Genomic DNA, 20,805 nt, shown 5'->3' on the forward strand with positions numbered 1-20,805 from the left:
CTCTCGTTGATGAAATAACTTTCAGTAGCGAGGAGCGTGTAATTTCAGTACTCGAAAAAATCGTCTTTTGCTACTCGACTCGAATCAATAAAATATAATTACTCGATTCGGATTCGAGTACTCGAATCATTGTGCCCAGCCCTAATCATAACCAAATCCTGTTGAATTCATCAAACTCAATTTTACAAATCCAAAGCCATTATCAACTCTAATACAACTGCGTAGGACAAAACAGCAGTAACAAACCGCTTGAGTTTAGGTTTCCACCATTATCAATTATTGTCGATTGTCAAATAACCTACTTGTCTTCAGCTGAAATTTAGAAATATGTTCGGAAGACAATGTTAATTAGTTTGCTAACATTCATAAATTCATACGTAGTTTGTACAATGCTGGGGTAGCCTATATCTTGTAAAATCAGGATTCGCTAAAGCTATATACTGTTTTTGTAAATAATTATGATGTGAAATATTCCATATAATGTGTGTATTTTGCGGTCAAGTAAAACTTATACCAATAGACAAAATACTTTACAATGCAAGACGTCAATCTTGGAAAATTGGTAAATTACAGAGTATGACGAGATCATACGACATTGTGATGAAAACGCATGTAACTTCTTGGTTCCCGTATTTATTTCTTCGTCAACCGGTATAAAACAAAAACACATAAACAATAACATTAATGTGTAGGCCTAACTGAGTCTATATACGCAGGGCAGGGACGGGCAACTTGTCCAGTCGGCGGGCCGGATATCGTTAAATGAAGTACTTGGCGGGCCGGATTACTGAATCGATATGTTAAACGCGTATTTAGCCCGCCATACTAATCGTATTTAATGTAAACTTTAAGTTTGAAGCATAGAGACCAAAGCAGTATTCAATTATTTTATTAATGTTTAATGTAAGCTAATTCAATAGCTGTTGAAGTCAATGGGACATCTGTGGTCGATCAAAGTTGAGTAGCCTACAGGTTCCTGGAACTCTGGCTGCATGTCGGACAAAAGAAAACAAGAACAAAAGAATAACTAACAGTCACTATTATTTGTGTTTGAAAGAAGCAGGGTTGTAAAATGACTCGAGTCATGACTGGACTTGAGACCGACTCGAGTCACGATTTCTAGATGACTTGACTTGACTTAGACTCGAGTCATTGCGCATGACTTGAACCAAGTCACATGACTCGAGAATCAGACAGCCAAGACCGACATTTCATTGTAATATCGAAGAATAGTAAAGTAACCAAACTATTGTGATTTCGTCTATTGGTACTGGTACTTGAAAATGCGATCAGAAACTGCTAAGAGAGGAAAATTAGTGTATTATAAATGCTAACCATTCGATATCACCAAGCAGAGTTATAAAAAGTAACTGGAAACTGAGCAGTCACCTCAATGACTCGGACTCGGACTCGAGTCATAATATCATGATTCGGTGTCGACCCTCAGCTCACTGACTTGGACTCGGACTTGACTCGGTGGTGAATTGAAAATGACTCGACTTGACGCGAGTCAAAACTCAAAAAGTGAGATTCACTTGTGACTCGGAGCTTTGTGACTTGGTTACCTTACATCCAGGGAAAAATGGAACTAAAGAATAAAACTCAGGGTTGTAACCAAGTCGCATGGTTCCGAGTCACGAGTCAATCTTACTTTTGTGCTTTTGACTCGAGTCAAGTCGATTCATTTTCAATTCATCACCGAGTCGATTCCGAGTCCAAGTCACCGTTAAATAGTCAAGTCCGAGTCATAGTGTTATGACTCGAGTCCGAGTCCAAGTCACAGTATTGAAGTCATGTTCAACTAATGTTTTTAATGCTGCGTGGGTGATATCGAATTCCTTGCTTACCAAACATGCTTATTTTGTCCCTATCAGAGTCTTGGCACATGTTTATTTATGCAGATAACGGACAGTTCCTGGCCTCATTTTCCGGTGCTACAGATAGACAAGACAGGCCGCCAATATGATAACTTTACTAATCTTAGAACTTTAAATCAAATATCTGTCTTGTCAGTCTGATACATCACAAATACAAGCAATCAGTTTTTATTACGAGCACATTGACGAAAGCTCACAAATAGCTTATAGAGAACCAACGAATTCACGTCTACGTACTATCTGATGGAGAACCAACGAATTTACGTCTAGATACCAGCTGACAGAGAATCAACAGATGCATGTTTATGTGGTGGTACAGTTTTTCTTTCACATTATCAGGTGGTTGACCAAAAAAAAGGTCAACTTTCCTGCTCAGCTCCCGAAATAGCCGCCGCAGCGTTACTTCAGCGTTGATTTACTGTATCATAGACGAATTTGCCCTACATTTGCCAAAAATTATCAAAAAAGGACAAAATCTCAAAAAGGAGGCTACTTCTTAAAATTGTAAGAATGCCTAAAAGAACTTAAATTTGGCTCAATTCCAACCAGTAGAAATCAATGCTATGAGAGAAAATTTGGATCAATTACAATAGAGACTTTCGAGTTTTACCGGCTACCTCATGATATTGTTAGATTGTGTAAAAATATGATTCATAGCAAATTTGGCTCAATTCCAACTAGAAGAAGCGAAGTTATTAGAGTGGAATATTTTGGATATGAAAAAATAGTCGGCTTACTACTAGTATGCAATTATATTATATAAAAGAATTTCCCACTAAAAATACTCCATTTATTTTCAAATCCAAAATTTTCCTCTCTCATATCATTGATTCTACTTTTTAAAATTAAGCCAGATGCAGTGTTCTTTTTATGCAACATAACAATTTTTATCAAGTAGCCACCCGGTAGAATAAAAAAGACGTTATTTTTGAACAGCCCTATTGTACAGACATCACACAACATTAGCCATCCATTATTACTCACGTGCACAATGCACATACCAAACAAAACGTCAAATGGACGGAGGGTATTGTGTGTTTTAACAGACAGCAGATCAAATCAATGAGTTACACTTCAAAAATACTAAAGTGGAAAGGAGATCCTCGGATATGTTAAAGCGGCATGGTCTTAGAATAGATCCACATCTACGGAATTCACGTTCCGCTGGTGCACTAGATGCAGGAATTGACAAGCATTTTTGAACCACACTGAAGAGCATTGGATACTCATTCTTTCTAGTCACCCAAAAATGCAAAGAATCATCGCCTTCAAATTTACACATGAGCTTATCAGTCTCTTCCAGGTACTTGACCATCTGAGTCATTTTATTGGCTCTAATTCAACTTTGCTTCGATTGTTTGCTTGTATAATTGAAAAGTCTTGAATATTCTGATTGCGAAGCATCGATTACCTCTTCATCACTAGATGATTTTGTACAATGCAATATGCATTGGTACTATGTACCATTGTCTGTTGTTTTTACGGCGGCATATCTCATATCAGACGAGTGACAAAAAAAAGAGCAGTGGTGACAAATAGCGATGTCGGCAGAATTCGTCAGATGCGTTGATCTAAATCATTACGATTCGCAAATTTCTTCATCTTCAAGTCATATAAAATAAGCCGAGTCAATGACTTGGGTCGAGTCCAGACATGGGGTTATTACTTTATGAATGTAATCGATTACGATTACGATTACTTCTGAATGACGCGATTACGATTACGATTACAGCAAAATCAGGAAGTAGTCGATTACGATTACGATTACATTGGAAAAGTAATCACGATTACATTTATTTTGCGTCTTAGAGATTATATTGGGAGACAAAATATGGATTGCGCCGAAAAGGCCTAATGAGATAACAAACTTCCTTTAAAAAGATGCATCATTTGCTTGTTACGTCATAATGTACATATTGCCCATTTTTATAGTGGACGATTTATCGCACCCAACGATTTGCACTCTTGCCAGGTCCATGACTGCCGCACCCCAAATTTCCCAATAGGGTGGGTAGCGAGCTCGAAGGGGACTCAAAAGTATTTCGTAAGCCAGCATATATTATAGAGTATTTTCGAGAGATTTAATTAACTTGAAAATTGTGTTTTTTCAAGTTGTAAAAGTATGCCATATTTGTGTAAATGCTTTCGAAAAACATGTATTATGAGCCTACGGACAATTACCACTCGATTTAGCCGACATACATCGATATAGGAGGGTTGGAACTCCTCAAAATAGCCGGTTCAACAGTTATATTAAAGATGTTTCGTCAAAGGAGCTATATTTACCCTATATTTTCAATTGTCAATGTCAATCCACATTCGTGACGTATTGCTTAAAAAAACATATTTTAAACAAGGGCCTTCTTTTAAACATGTTTGCTTTAAATTGATTTTTGTTTTAAAAGCAACCCTAATTTATAGTAATAGGGATTTAGGTTCCAGTCAGTAACGTGCCACGACACACCAAAAGACATATGCAGTTTCGGCCAACACGCGACTTCACGAAGTGCACTACTAAAGAAATACCTTGGCCGAAACTTAGGGTATGTGCCCATTGTCAATAGCCGCGCTGTGTGGGCCTGACTAATAGTCTGGTCCTTTCAATCTGAGCCCACAATGCAAATGCCACTCCTGGGCACCTACAGAGCATTGTAGACATGACAATTTATGTGTGCGTCTCACGAAAGTTTTTTCTTTCAGTCTGCTACGTTTGGGATAAAACAATATCTTTTGATTATATAACAGACCGGAGGCCATGAATTAACAACATACACTAAAGTAATTATAACAAGATACCAGACGTAAATCTGACCATCGGGGGCAGAGAGAGGATTAAAAATTAATAGTAATATAATGCAATTACCAATGTTATTGACGGCATTCAGTCTTCAACTTGAAAATATCACCCTATGGGGTCATTAACCAACGTTTGGACTGGGGGACGAATTGCTGTTTTGGTTCTGATTCTAGCTATATCCCACGATAACATGATATATAAGCCCATGGCTATGACGGCAGGTCCCTATGTTGAGTAAAGAATAGTGAAATAACGATTGACGCCCGTTTCAAGTAAAGTCATATGAGAATAAGATGAAGAGAACATAAAACTCTGCCTTCAACTTAATACAGATAATGTATTGCAAGCTGCCGTTACGAGAAATGGCAAAAACGGCTCGGTTATGATATATATCAGTAGCTGTTGATGTTTAATGCTTCGTTTTATTTGATGAGTACAAAATTTCAAATCTTTGTCCCGTGTACTTACGTACTACATAAGCCTACTGCTCGCTAATCAGCAACGGTCAAAAAGCGTTTAACTAAGCATAACCAAACATCAATACACAAGTTACTATTTTAAACTAGGCAAGTGGTGATTAATTATCCAGCTGCGAGGTACTATATGGCGTGTGGAACGTGTTGATAAGCTGATAAACAGCACGGCGGGTGTTCATACAATCAGACTAATGTACGTACATCGAATATCTATTTACTGTGGATACTTGTTACGCAATGACTGGCAAAGCTAATAGGCTATTTCTGACGTAATAATGAGCAATGGCATTTGAAAACCAGACGTTTGTGCTATCACGTAACTGGTAAAACATCTCTTCCTTGTTCACGAATATTCAGTTCATTTCATAGTCCTTGTACAAATAAAAAGTAATCGTTCTTTCACAAAGAAATCGATTAGATATGGGAAGTAGTCGATTACGATTACGATTACTGCGGAATTTTTTCGAATGTAATCGATTGCGATTACGATTACTCGAAAATGCTGTAATCGTCGTAATCGATTACGATTACTAATCGCGATTACCCCATGCCTGGTCGAGTCATGCGTAATGACTCGAGTGCAAGTCGAGTCAATCCAAATATTGACTCGAGTCGAGTCGAGTCATTTTCCCATTTCAAGAAAATGACTCGAGTCAAGTCGAGTCACAAAAAAATCGTGACTCGAGTCTGACTCGAGTCGAGTCATGACTCGAGTCATTACAACCCTGATAAAACTTATATACACTCATCATAATTTGACGTAGTGAGCAAGTAGCTTAGTGGAGAATTGCGGAACACAGAAAACTGTCTGCGGGCCGTCCCTGCTATAACCGTATAGATGGGTGCTGGCGATATGATCCTTAAGATCTTCATGTCAAGTCAGGACCCTACAAATTATAAATAAGTTTATAGGCCTACAATATACATACACTCGTGCTTACTAATTACGATGGCTTGTAAGAAACGGAAAAGAAAAATAACAACAAATAACACAGTGGATGACTTGAATCACTTGGTGCAATAGTAGATACATGTGATTAGTAGGGATGGTGTGAACCTCGGAAAGGTCACACGAACCTTCTTGAAAGGTTCTGTGTGAACGCGAACGTGAACCTGATGACGTCACGTGACGTCATATTGGTACTTCCAACCCTACATTTCAGTGAAGTGACAGCCTATAATAATGTACACGACACCTGCGACGACTCCGGCCACATAATGCCACAAGGCTGAAGTACATATTGACGTTTTGAACGTCGCCAAATGTATCAACTGGGGCAATAAAATACTATAATAATCCCATGAAATCAATATCTTTTGTCCCTTTACCAACAATTTCGACGAGGACTTGCAGGGAATATTATAAGCTTACGCCCTTAACGGTCCAGGCCAGACCGGACAATATATTCGGCGCCTGAGTATTGCTACGTTGATATTGAGCAGAGCGTAAAACGGGTTTCTATACTTGCTACCGATATTACTCCATTAACTAGTTATGCAGCAGTAGCCAGCACCCCATTCGCATGGATTTGGTTTTTATGATATTTGTTGAATAAGCATCAGTCGCTGACTACCTACAGTCCTACACGTAGTGTATTTCACTCTTGCTGTTGTGTGATTTCGGGTCAAGCTCACAGCAAAGAGTCACTAAATATTCACAAACGAAAAGCTGGATATTTCGAGCACACTTTTGTAACAAAGCAAGTAAAGTTTTGAGATTGTCAAGGTGTATGCTTGTTTAGTGTTGATCATTTTTATGCTGCCAGCGCCGTGCAACGAGTAGCCCTCAGTTGAAATGCAATAAACTTCAACCAAATATGTTATAATGAAGTGAAAATTGTAATATATAAAAAAGGTTCACAGTGCAGAACCTACCAAGGTTCGTTTGTGAACATGAACCTATAAATTTATGAGGTTCACACACAGAACGCGAACGTGAACCTCACGTTCACACCATCCCTAGTGATTAGTGCTTTACTGAGAAGTAAATCAAGGAATTCGGCCTTAAATGACGGATAACTCATACTTTTCAGTCGCAAGGGCAATTTATTCCATACATCAGTTCCAGCACGTTTCAAGGGAGGTAATAAGCATTGTCGGATTTGGACATAAATGAGTTAAAATAGCTCTTAGCTCTTAGATCGAGTACCATAGTTGTGTACATGCATGCAGTATTCAAAGTAGTTAACAAGTGATTTGGAACTTGTTGTTTACTAAACTTGTATATGAACTTTGCTAGTCCAAAAATATATATGTCCTCAACTTTGAGAATGTGAATTTTCTGATGATTTGGAGATAAGCAATGGCCCAGCAATGGCTGGAATGGCTTTATTTTGTAGTAGTCGTAGGGGTTTCAAAAGTAGAGTGATATATAGTAGTTGTTATATTGTTCATGGAGTGCTCAACAACCATAATAGATATATCTAGGCAATAGGCCTAGACCCACTCTACTTATTAGGCTGACTCAATTCGCAAAAGATGCACCAGTCCGTGACGAGCTTTGATCATCGTTTTTCGGAGCGCTGTGGTTGTTTTTGTGAGTTATCCAACCAGTAAATCGTGGTCAACACTCAGCTCGTTACGTTATGTTCGGTGCCGTAACGCGTAACCTGCAGTTTAGTTAAGTTAACTGCGGCGTGGTGATGACCGTTAGGCAAGAGGCGACATTGCACGAAGAGCTAGCGGGATAGCTCATCTTACTGTCTATGATATAATCGTACCTCTATTCTTTATAGAATATTTGAACTACATCAATCTATCAACAATATACAGGATTGAAATCTCCAACTGCGCTTAGCGTCGATGCTGCCTACACAAAAGACACCTCGCTGTTAGTAAGATGGCGTGAGGTGGACGGCGCAAACTGGTACGTAGTCTCATTGGAACCAAATACTGTCGGCGTGATAGGGACAGGATCCGTAGAGGACGGACCCTACACGCTTCTTAAAAACCTATCACCTGGCACAATGTATAAGATTACAGTTGTCGCGGAAAATTCAAAGGAACATCCTACTACAAGCATTCCGGTATCCATATCCGAAGCAACAAGTGGGTGATTTTACTTAGTGAACACTGCATTCTAATATGAACTTCCATTACAGATTACACCATATTTCATTGTCGTTCCAGAATTTCCTCGTCCTCAAAACGTTCGGGCTGAATATAATGATTTGAAGGATGATACGATGACCATTAAGTGGAACGAACTTCCAATGACGGATATTTACTATGTCTATGTATACGATTGTAGCAAGAAAGGCAGTAAAGTCGATCCAAGTATTGTATCTTAAGTCTCAAATACTAGCTGCTTTAAGATGCTTAAGCATTTCCACTCACTTGGTCTCATAGGTGCACCAAGATCCACGTTGGGTCCTACTACATTACCCCCTGAATACATGTCCGCAGCAGGATCTTGGAGAGGCTATCGCAAAAAATTTCCAACACCAAAAACAACGCAGTTGCATTGTGAAAAGATATTTTCCGACGTACAACAAGCTATCAGAGAGGGTATTCTTGTTGTTTTCTATATATTCATGAAGATGAGCATCTTCAGCACCGTTGAAACGATATGCATCTTCTTTGTTTGTTTTAGTTCTGTATTTAAACAGTTAATCTTGAATTTGTTGGCCTTGCAATTTTAGCTCGTGAAACGTTGCCAAGTACAGTTGATGGCCAAGGCAGAGTGAACGGTACTGAAGTTATTTTATCAAACCTATATGCGGCCACTCGGTATGAGGTCGTGGTGGTTGCCGGAGAACCACCTCGTCAAAGCGAAGCAACACTTTATCTGCAATACACAAGTATAATTGATTATTGTATGGCATCTTGGTAATTGTGTGCTCATGCCGTACTATTTATCGCAGAACTGCCTGAACTGAAAAAATTCACTTTCGACCCAACTAGTTTATCAGAATCGGCAATACATCTCTTTTGGGAGATGTTAAAAGAAGGGTTGACACTGACTCATTATGATTTGCAAATATTGGAAACTTTCAACAAGAACCCAAGGCTGCCGTTTGCACGGAAAGGTATGTTACAATCAGCTGGATCAATTAATCACTCTTTGCAGAATCATCTATTGGTTATACTCTTCAGCAAAAAAGATCACTAAAATATTCCGGGAAGAAAAAGTTGCTTCTGAAAAAGAGGACAAGATGATATACGGCTTGGAATCGTCAAAGAACTATACCTTTCTACTAACAGGTGTTTTTGTACATTAGTTGGTTTTTTCTTCCATCTGCTATTATATCTATGTAATTTCTTGACCTTGGATTATGTTAAAAAGTGGCGAGTACATTCCTATAGCAATGGTAACTTGTAATATCTGAATCAAAATTCAAACTATGATCCAATTGCACCAAATCAAACATAAATAGCGTTTTTCTGCAATGAATGTATTTTGCACTAGTTCTCGCTGGATTTCTGGCTGAAATAAATACAAGCTGACTCCATGTGCTTACGTGATACGTCCTACATGGTATGGCTAATATTAAATAATACCGATATTCCTGCCAATAATGACTCTGACTATTAGTGATCGCTAGGGTGATTTTTTTGACATTGCAAAATAAGTCAAAATTGTAGCGTTTTTGAATTCAATTTATTGCTAACAATTTCATCATTTCAGTACAGCACTAGACTGCGACACAATGAAAGATAGGAAGTCACTAAGTCAAAAATTTTTGCAACCTGCATTTCGTTTGTATCGTACATGTGTGCACTTGGGCTCTTCAAAAATGACTTTTTTCTCAAATCGTACTGGCTACTTGATAAAATTGTTAGGTAACCTACTTTGAGCCTACACACCAAATTTGGTTCATTTCCAACCAGTAGCCGCATTGCTACAGCAAAAGAAAGTTTCTATTTATTATATAAAAATAAATAGCAAAAATTTTTCTGTTCACCCCATGAAAGTGTTAGGTTGTGTATAGAAACGATGTTCACCAAATTTGGTTCAATTCTAACCAGTGGAAGCAGAGTAATGGCTGTCGAAAAAATTGGATTATGAATAAAATAGTGTTCACAGTGACCAATTCTTTATTTATTTATTGTAGTGGTGCCCACTATTTAATTTTGACTGTAAGCAAGAAAACGATCAGATTAATTCAATCTGGGCAATCACAATTTACCAAAATACTATTTTCAATCTTCGCAATTGGAATTGTGTCAAGTTAAATTCAAAACAGTCAGTATATATTTATATAGTCTGCATCTACAAAAAAAGCCTATCCTTCATACAGTGATAACTCGAAAATATTTGTGCGGGAGGTTTTTGTTTAACCAGTCTTAATTTTTGTTAATTTTGAAATCAGGACACAAAAGCTCATCGTTTGTGACTACAGGACACAAAAAATTTTGATTTTTTTTCCAGTCAAAACCCTACTGTACTGTCCATGTTATGATTTAGTTGGTTTTAAATCAGTCTCACTCAATGTGTAGTAGTTACCTTCTGTTTACCAGAGATTGTTAATTGGTCGGTAATGAAATATTTTTACTTTGCACTCAATAAGGTGTTCTCTACTTCTTCTTCGCACATGAATGTTTCTTTTGACTACTTATATTTCGACAGTTTTCAAAGCCAAATTGTCTTCAGCTTTCTGTCAATTTGAAGTCGATTTTTTTTTATTTGCATCATGCTATTTATTCTTTCCTCGCCATATATTCATCATCAAAACTGGCATCGGGGCAACACACCACTCTGTCGCATTCACTCCGAGTACACCAATGTAAATTTTCGTTGCCCAATGCCCAATTTTTATTCCAGTATTAAACACTCACATTACGTTTTATGCAGCGAAGAACGACTATACAGAAAGCTTCCCTGCCAAAATCAACGTTTTTACGAGACTTTCTGCCCCAGCATCAGTATCTATAACTCCAACAACCAACAACATATCGATGGCGTGGGCACCAGTGGACAAAGTGCAACATTACGAAATCGTATACGCTGCCACAAAGCATCGCATGAAAGGTGCATTTGAAACTTATTTGCTTTAGGAGAATGTATAGTGATATAGGTACTTTTAGTAGTTTATGGAAGCATGGATCAAAGACCACGAGACCGCGACAAGAGAATAATAATTAGGGAAATCAGTGTTTTCTATTTGTGTTGCAAAAGTACATGATAATAATTACCCGTGCTTTGTTTATCCAACAAGCTTGAACGTTTTGGTTGGATTTTCAAATAATGGACATAAAAATCGTTGGAGGATTTGATGCAAATTTTGCATCAGTCTTGTGTCAAATCAATCTTAATATATTTCATCTCCCAAGAAAAATGAATTAACTGGTATGTGATGCGGGACCGCAATTGATCCATCGATATCTTCAGTCGCCACCCAGCCGAGCATAAACTTAACAAATTGGAAGATGTAATTTAAAAAACAAATGAACACGAAATTCAGACAGTGAGACAGCTTATAAATGGACTCGAACCAAAGGTGTCTAACTTATGGCCCGTGTAATGCTAGCAAATGTAAAAATGTCGTTATTATTCACCACATTTCTATCAAAAGTTGAGATTTGTAACAAGAATTACTTCGCGTAAATCATCCCCAAGACAGTTGCATATTTACTCTAGTCATTCGTAATAACGAATCTGTGAGTCTGTGGCAATGTAGCCAAATTCAGAGAAAGTAAAAAAGTTCACACTGGAGGTTTCTGGAAAAATCATTCATGAGGTGTTTAATCACAAAGACAAAATGCTAATGATAACCCGTTTTACATAAGAATATAATGCAGGTATCTGCGGACGCACCACTATATAACCAATATAACTTCTGATTCCAAAGGTTCCCCGGCCTTACAAAGCAATTGGGTGTATTCTAATGTGTACTTTCAAAGTATCGCAGGTAAAAAATTCTTCACATTTCCCACTTTCATTTGTGTGGTGAGTCGGTTCAGTAAGGCGCTTCAATGACCTTTTTTATGTCATGATGTGCAACTGACAAATCGCTTCTCAAAAGATTTGGTGTTCTAAACATAGAAGATATGAAGAAGCTAGAAATTGCCACGTTTATGTATCAAATCCATTGCGGTCAATGTCCCTCAAATTTCAACGACTACTTCACCTCGGAGTCAAAAGCGCACAAGTACAGCACACGCTCGTCAACGAAGAACAAATACCATATGATCAGGACGGAATACAAGAAAACGCATTGCTCTATCAAGTATGCCAGACCCCAATTGTGGAACAGCATCTCGCCGGCTATCCAACAGTCGTCGAGCATGTCCGCATTGAAGTCGAAATACAAGCATTTTCTTCTAAATCAGTGGTTCCCAACCTGGGGGCGTGTAAGCATCTGAAGGGGGGCGTGAAGAAGCGGTCAACTGATTTTTTTTAGTGCTCTGCGTCATTTTTACCTCAAATTCACGTGTGTTTCTCTATATATAGACTAAATTTCATATTTTTCAATTCTCTTATCAACAGTCATAACCTTCCATGCCATGAAACAATCTGTTGGGGTTGCTAGCATCCTGGTTGGATTTTGTGATATGACGATAAGGGGGGCGCAAAATTTTTCACTATCACAAAGGGGGGCGTGGAACCACCGTTCTAAAGGAGTACTAGCCAGCCTTCAGGATTACCGGACCACGACCTAACATCGACCTCGCCCTCCGTCACATGCCAACTCATTTTGTCGCTTGCGTCTTATATTCTCTGCATTACTTTTCACTTAGTGTGCATGCCTCTTCTTTACTTCGCCTATGCTAAGGTGGGTGTCTGATCTACTAGCTACTCCAAGTTGTTTCGATACCTTCCTATCTTTTCATTGTATCGCAGTCTTGTGATGTTTTGAAATGATGAAAATATTAATTAACTGGTTGATTGATTGACCCAATATCGAGTTTTTGGGAAACCAAATTGTTATTTAATAATCATGAACAATGGTTAAAGAGTTCTGCGTTTATTGTTAAACCTCTTCTATTCCTAACTGCGCACACGTAGGGCCAAGACTGCATCACAAGGAAAGAGAGCATAAAAATATGCCTTTTTATATGACCATGAGCCTAGGTTAGAACCACTGCCTTAGTGGTGTACAGCAGTATTCAATCAGCAAATCATTGTATTTTTACCAATTACATCGATTTTGATTAAAGATACTTCTAGCATTAAGTCTGTGTAACCTGTGATATTCCATATTATGTATGGGCTTAAATAGCAGCATCCCACTGTAAAACAAAGGTATGGTCTTGGTGGTAAGGTTTTGGTATAATCTGACTGATCTAGGACGCAAACAATCAGTTGGTTTGAATACTGCCGCCTGTGACACAATTTGAGTTCGACACTACTGATCTTCTGTACATGCTGACAAAACACAATGAGCAGTTAAGTTCGTCGGTTGCGTTTCCTCTACTGAAATTCAATATACCGGCCAACTAGATGTGTTTTGTATTTGTTAATGAATTCAGGAAGATACATTGTACAAATCTCATTAAGAAAATATGTCATCCTTTTGCACCACTTCAACTAAAGCCACCCTTAGATATATGGAGTTAACCAGGGCAAACAGATATATGTTCAAAAGTGATGCCGCAGTTTCTATTCACATCCTTAGGCCATGTCCATGGTATTTGAAATTTTAATGAGTACGCAATCATATTATCTAAAATTGTATAAAAATGAAGCCAATATTTTGGATTGCTTACTGTTTCAATGGCGGATATGCGTAGTCAGCATTAGGTATGCCGGCTCAACACCAATGGTTAGTGAGAGCCAGTCAAACAGCTTTTGGCTCCAATCCATGCTCATTTGCTCAACTGTCGGAGTCTCGTACTGGCTAGTCATTGTCAACCAAACTACTTACAGAATTACTTGTAGACTTCAAAGTGTCAGAGTTTACAGTGGGTAGTGGAAGCACCTAAGGGTAGAAAGCTACTATATGTTACGTCCCATCTACTACGCGTTCCGGATAATCCCACAGCTAAAAATGATTATTTATTTCAGAGGAGGACAAAGTATGGACTACTGTTGACATTGATGAACCGCAATTATTGTTGACCAATCTGACACCCAATACCAAGTATGAGATGAGAATATTTTCGGTAAATGTTTTCACTAAGAGCAATCCCACCATTATGGAGAAATATACAAGTATGCTAGATAGCAATATTCTGACTACAACTTTACTTTATTCCATTCTAAAATCAGGGCTCCCAGTACCAGAAAATGTGGAGGTCAATAAAGTGACTGACAAAGAAATCTCCCTTAGTTGGACTGAAGTTATAGGTAGCAGCAGCTACAAGTGAGTACTATTCTTGAAGTTATAATCGGATTACAATAGTTCAATAAAGGTTTTGCTGTAGATCTACCCATCTCTACTCAATTTCATTGCAATGTTTTGAACAAATTATGCGTATCATCCACCACATGTCCTGAAAATCAGCAATTCATATTCATAGAGCCTTTCTGTAAGCCTTGGCACTCAGCACAATTTCACAAATCCGGGTTTTTGCAGGCTTCATATTTCGAATTCTGACAAACAGCCAACCACATGGAAAAAATCCACCAAAAAGACTCTATACACGTTTTCTGCGTTGATAGCAAATCAAGCACATTACATCTTCATCAAAGCTCACAATTCCGATACGGATAGCCTTCCGTTGAAGCTGTACCGGCACACAAGTGACAGAGACAGTTTGACACCTGCTTGATTTCGAACTGACGATTTGCGTTTGAATTTTAGAGCTCCCAAAGCCGGATAAATTGTCGATTACTGAAATCCGGGATAAGTCAATCCGGGTTAGGTGGAGAGCTGTGACGAATGCGGAAAAGTATCTGTAAGCTGTTAATTTTTTACAGTGCTGTAAATGTGCATAGTAGGCTATATTCTATTATTCGCATTGATTCATGCTGAGATCTGTGAGGGTTCTCAAACGGCCGTTACCGACATATTCCTCGCTCAAATTTATAATCTGTATGACGTTCATATTGCTCTTCAGCACTCTGTGTATTGCGTATGCATTAGGGTTGTTCAAAAATAGCTTTTTTTCCTGAATCTTGCTGGCTACGTGATTAAATCGTTAGGTAGCCTTAAAAAACGACGCACAGCAAATCAAATTTTAATTCATTCCAACCAATAATCGGAGATTTCGTACGGTTTGAAAATTTTTAATTTACTCAAAGATGCAAAATTTTTTTTTTTCAAATTTTTCTGTCAACCCCATAGAATTGTTGCGGGGTCTTCAAAGACGATGCAAAACAAATTTGACTCAATTCCAACCTGAAGAAGCGGAGTTATTGGAGTTTTTTGATGATAATTCTTGGATTATCCACCGATCAAGGATAATCCCCGAATTATCGAAGAAAAACTCAAATAGCCCTAGTATGCATGCATAGGATATATGCATCGTTTGTCCGTTTATTTGGAAATTTCATCATTTGAAAACACCACATGTAAGATAGTCGAGATCTCACCATCAAATGGTCACAAATATCCATTTTCTAAAATTTTACTACAGTAAACAGAGAGTTGATTTCATATCAACATAAGAATTGATTGTATTACGAAAACAATTGATAGGCATCAACAAACCTACCTAAGCAATTCCGCAGGATTCCAAGCCCAACCAAATCTAAATGTTTATGGAGGACATATGAACCATGTCCATGGTTAATCTTCGGTGTTCACGGGTGTCATAGTTGTCTTCATTTGAAATTGCACAATTTTAAGTGTAGGCCTACTTAATTTAGGGAAGTGTGGGGCAATACCGAAAGTAAGCTGAACAGGAAAGCTTATGTCTACCTGACACGACAGGACCATGAAAATGTAGATTTATTTTCGATCTATATTAATAACACTTCTTTTAAAATAGTACGGTACCAGTTATTCATTTTCTTGAGATTAACATGTTTACGCTGCTTTGTTTAGAATTTTGCTATTCAGTTTAGTCTGTTCTCTTACTGGCGTGATATGGGCAGAATAAATTGACATTTCATTCGTTTCATCAAGAAGTGGTCTTATAGAAATTTCCTATTTCCGCCAGACTTACAATGACAGCAATGTATAACGAATCGAAGCCAGACGAAAATCCTCCAGAAGATGCCGTCTCTGAAATGAGCATGGCTGATTGGACTCCAAAAGGTCGCACAAGGCGGCAGACTTTCAGAAACAGGTAAGTTTAATGTTCAAAAAGCAGGAAGGATCGGTGTCGTGAGTTTATTGCGTTCAAACCTTATCGTTTTTGCTACTGTAATTCAATTGGGTATTTTGCGGTACTAATAATGTAAATGATTGACTCCGGGATATGTCGTTGGCTGTACTATTACCAGCGTATGTCCGAAGTTGGTCAATGTAGTCTCTTAAGATACCTGCATAGATACGAAAGTAATGTCCGAGTCAAAGTAGTCCCAGGCCCAAACTTCTTCAAGCGAATAAGTTTAAAAGAAGTTTTGACACATGCCATTGCCAGGTTATATCTTCCAAAGTCACAGGCTCAGCAGAGTTGAAAGCTCCGCAAAATCTATTTTTTATCAACTTGCTAAGAATCTTCTGATGATTTAGAGCAGGGTTTCTCAACCTTTTTTGCTGTGGCCCATTTTCTTTTTTGAAAATGTTCTGTGGTCGCCTGAAAAGCTTGATTTTGCAATCCGTTTATTCGATAATATAAACATATTTTGAGCGAATAACGTAACAAATATAAGTAAACTTCACTCACTCAACAATTTTCCAAATAGCTCTGTGGCCCACCTCAAAATGCTCCTGTGGCTCATCAGTGAGAGCCCCTGATTTAGAGTAACCATACTTGTTTCAATTTTGGGGGCAGGTGCAAATCTAAAAGCTGCTTTTGACTGGCTTCCAAAATATCACGTTACTAATGGAAATGGTGTAATAAATTTAAAGCTGTCACGCATGTTGGCGCAATAGACTAGGCCACTCTCTGGAAGCATAACGATTCTATTTTTGCCAATCTGGTGTTATACTTTCACATATGTAGGCCCACCTGTGTTAAGCACATATATATGCTACTAGCTGCTCAATATCCACCAGTAATTGCTTATTCTAAATTAGGCGGCCAGTCCGACTACACATATCATATTACAACGTAATTTAGGCAGCTCATGATTCACATAAGTCACCCGACGCTGGGATTTCGCATACATGCACTCTCGTACATAGCAATTTCCTGATTGTGTTTGATGGTGATTGCTGTTTCAGAGTGATGAATATATGTGCAGTAAGGTTTTTTAGTCAAGTGAGCTGCAGCAATCTTGTTTTCCTATACGCAGATACGTCAGATCTGCGCCAGGAACACAAACAACCGAAGTACGATCCATCACATACAGAACGAGTAAAAACACGAAAGCATCGCACACACTATTTCCGAATCAAGACGGACATTATGAGTTGAACGTTACTAACCCAGACGTAATATTTGGGAAGCTGGATCCTGGGGTGAAATATGTCGTCGTTCTCCGCGCCTGGAATCCGCTCACAGACAGCTTGCCTGTGAAAGAGGGAGCTTTTACAAGTAGGCTCAATGGCTTATACAATATGCATGTATTTTCATGGCGGATTTGTAATTAGAGAGTAGGCTTAAAATACATGTATATATGTCTCAAGCCAGTAGACTAACCCTAGAATAAGATACTGGGTGAAATCATATTTTTTCAAGTGAATCCTGCAGAATCACTTTTGCATGCCTGGCCAGACAATTACAGATATTGCACTGAAAACAACAGTGTAAGCCTATATAAGCTATTCCTGTTTCCGTTTTATAATATCATAATAACATTTCATTTGATGTTATTCGAGATAATTTCGTAATGCATAAGTGTTCTGGGATGCAAAAAAGTTGACCAGCATTTCTCTATGTAATACAGTCACTAAATTACGATCTCGTCAAGTAATTTCCTGAGTACATCGGATGCTCATAAGATTAGGTATTATGGCGACGGTCGCTGATGTACGTCGTAAAATTGAAGATGTAACCGGCTATTGACAAATAAAAGGCAGGCTTGGGTCACACAGCCTGCTTCTTCAAGATACTTGAGCCTTTTGCAAGCCTTTTCAGTACTTGTGTAGCGTCAACGGCAATTTAGCCCGCTTCTGTACTGAACAATTGTCGATGACTGCAACCTCACAGAACTGGGAAGTCCTGTCCGCCTCGGTGTAAAAGAAGAGAGTGTCAGTAACGACAGCTTCATCTTGCAATGGATAAGAGTGGAGAAAGCAAGCTACTACAGCGTAACTGTTATTTCCGAGAAGACCGCGTACATGCGAGATTCAGATGTGAAAAAAATCAACGCTATCACTGTCGATTCGGAGGTACCCGAAAAGTTATAAAAAGTCATGCGAGATCGATCTCCATTTTGTGAATATTTATTGCAGATCGCGGTGCTGGGCTTGCAAGCCAACACACGGTACACAATTCAAGTCCGTGCTGGCAACAATCATATCCAAAGTTATCCGTCTGTCGTCGAACAAATCACGAGTGTGTGATTAAGTCCGGTCATTGCGCCGCTATGCTTTATCAATTGATACTTTTGATACTGTCCGTAAATGAAGGAGACTGTCTCACAATAGTCTGACATGACAGTGTGATTTGACAATAGTCGTATTGTAAAATGCTTTTTCCTACCTGTAATATGATCGTTGCTTAGTTCTTTCCTTATTACTTCAATCATTCCAAACCAATTCCGAAAAAGTACTCAATACTATGAAAGAACAAGTCGATTAATAGCTCCGCTCGGCCTAGAATGCTGAATTAGTCTTGCTGTCGACTGGCAAGACAACTTCTGATATAATCGATCAATTAAACTGATTCATGATTACAAACACATAGGCATTATCATTGTTTCAGAACTCTCTGCCGTTGAAAATCTGCACGTAGTGAACTCCTCCGTCACTTACAAATCTTTTGAAATCAGTTGGAATCCCGTCGATCATGCTTCGGGCTACACGATCCTAATCAGGTTTGCACGGAAATTTGACGCCCACATTCGATTGGATGACGGATACCGTGCCCTTTTTCAGCCCGCCCCTGCGAACCGGCAGAAGCGAGCTTTCGGTGTCGGCCACCCGTACTAGTATCGTTCTCAGCCCGCTCAAAGACACCACCAGCTATAAAATAGCGGTGAGCGCTCGCAACAAACGGACAGACGGCGTGGTACGTTTTCTCACGCAGTTCACAAGTGAGTCCACGTCGCTGTGTTGATATCTGCCGATCTTACGCATTCATGTGCAGCAAATGAACAAAAGCATTTCTGCATTACAGTGTATCACGTTGATTTTAGTAAGGCAGAAACTTGAATGCTCTTTGTGAGGCGCTTGTATTTTGTGACTTGTGTAATGGTCACTTGTCTTGAGAAATTCGAAAAATGCTCGTTCACAAAAGATTTGTAGTAACTGGTGCTTTCCAAGATGCTCCCAAGTACGGCAAGCATTCAACAAAAAAATACTGAGGCTTAGGCAAACATCCATGTTGTGCTGCGATAAAGATGGGCTACTATGTTGAAATGGAACATGCACCATGAATTGATACAGGGAACGGTAGCATAAATAATGGAAAGCAATGAAAATAAGGAGGCATGTTTTCGTACGGCGTACAGGCGTAGTAGATGTGTAAAAATCTTGATGCAGTGATCTCAAACAAAGTCTACTGATGGAGAATTACATCTCCAGATTCGTAATATGTTTTTTACTTCCATCTTTATGTGACATCAGATGCATTCCTTCCATCGAACAACACACCGATGGAAAACATTGGCGCAGCCACCCGATGTATTTAAGATTACCTTATGTGTTAGATTCTTTCTGAAAAGACTATCGTGTAATGTAGGGTGTGATTTGTGAATCAGAATACCATCAATTTTGACTTTTAGCATCATATATATGTGCGCATGAAATCTTTAATTCAAAATTTTTCAGAACTACTGAATCCGGCAAATTTCAGCATTGTGAAGGAATCTGTGACCTCGTCCCGTTTCGCGATAGAGTGGTTATCGGTACGGGCGGCACACGAGTACCATGTGCGATTATTTGATGACGAGAATGAAAACATCACCTTCAAAACACTAAAAACGTAGGTGTTTTCGTACGAGTATTAAGCACAAAAGTCATGATAAATTTAGCGGTCGAATATTGAACATTTACCATTTACCGTCGAAGTTAAAGTATGCATGATAAGTAATAATTGTGGCAAAGCTGCTTGAGGCAGATAGGCTGGTTTTGTCTAGATCGTAACATCATATTTACCAAGCTCTTGTCACAATCCTCAAAATTAATGTGGTACCGCAAATTTTCCGTGTTAGTGTTTCAACTTAAACATGAAGACAAAGTAGTGAGCATTTCTGCTCGGGTGAGGGAAATAGAGGTAATGCCGTAAATTTCAACTCAATTACCAGTAGGAGTAGTGATTTCAGGGATCTGCTATAACTACTGGATTATAAGTATAAAATGCCAGAAAAGTTCTTGAATGTAGTTTAAAAGGTAGATTTGGGCAAGTGGTCGCATGTCCAAGTGCAAACAGTAAGTAGTCTTGCTTCAAGAACTGTCAAGTAGAAGAGGAAGAAGTCTGAAAATATAACCGCATGACTAAGTAGTGGAAGTAGCAGGATTGTAATGACTCGAGTCATGACTCGAATCGGACTCGAGTCACAATTTTTTGGCGACTCGACTTGACTTCTTGAACATGGAAAATGACTCTTCTTGTC

At 38.7% G+C, this 20,805-nt stretch overlaps 1 protein-coding gene across 2 annotated transcripts in view; it reads left to right on the forward strand.

The window, feature by feature from the left end:
* The window catches only part of LOC145457502 (uncharacterized), a 65,097-nt gene that overhangs the window by 6,452 nt on the left and 37,840 nt on the right, over positions 1 to 20,805 (forward strand). For both annotated transcript variants that reach the window (XM_080335713.1, XM_080335714.1), the window contains exons 11-28: positions 7,923 to 8,198; positions 8,280 to 8,426; positions 8,499 to 8,657; positions 8,792 to 8,950; positions 9,014 to 9,178; positions 9,246 to 9,353; positions 10,945 to 11,121; positions 14,098 to 14,244; positions 14,302 to 14,395; positions 14,609 to 14,775; positions 14,837 to 14,930; positions 16,137 to 16,265; positions 17,380 to 17,621; positions 18,237 to 18,418; positions 18,482 to 18,584; positions 18,954 to 19,065; positions 19,127 to 19,284; positions 20,021 to 20,174. In XM_080335713.1, the coding sequence (XP_080191839.1) occupies positions 7,923 to 8,198; positions 8,280 to 8,426; positions 8,499 to 8,657; positions 8,792 to 8,950; positions 9,014 to 9,178; positions 9,246 to 9,353; positions 10,945 to 11,121; positions 14,098 to 14,244; positions 14,302 to 14,395; positions 14,609 to 14,775; positions 14,837 to 14,930; positions 16,137 to 16,265; positions 17,380 to 17,621; positions 18,237 to 18,418; positions 18,482 to 18,584; positions 18,954 to 19,065; positions 19,127 to 19,284; positions 20,021 to 20,174 (2,773 nt within the window). The remainder of the gene's footprint in view (positions 1 to 7,922; positions 8,199 to 8,279; positions 8,427 to 8,498; positions 8,658 to 8,791; positions 8,951 to 9,013; positions 9,179 to 9,245; positions 9,354 to 10,944; positions 11,122 to 14,097; positions 14,245 to 14,301; positions 14,396 to 14,608; positions 14,776 to 14,836; positions 14,931 to 16,136; positions 16,266 to 17,379; positions 17,622 to 18,236; positions 18,419 to 18,481; positions 18,585 to 18,953; positions 19,066 to 19,126; positions 19,285 to 20,020; positions 20,175 to 20,805) is intronic.

The sequence above is a fragment of the Botryllus schlosseri genome, chromosome 15, assembly GCF_051294905.1.
Source record: "Botryllus schlosseri isolate E-star chromosome 15, Bs_hap1, whole genome shotgun sequence".
In the NCBI taxonomy this organism is placed as follows: Eukaryota; Metazoa; Chordata; class Ascidiacea; order Stolidobranchia; family Styelidae; genus Botryllus; species Botryllus schlosseri.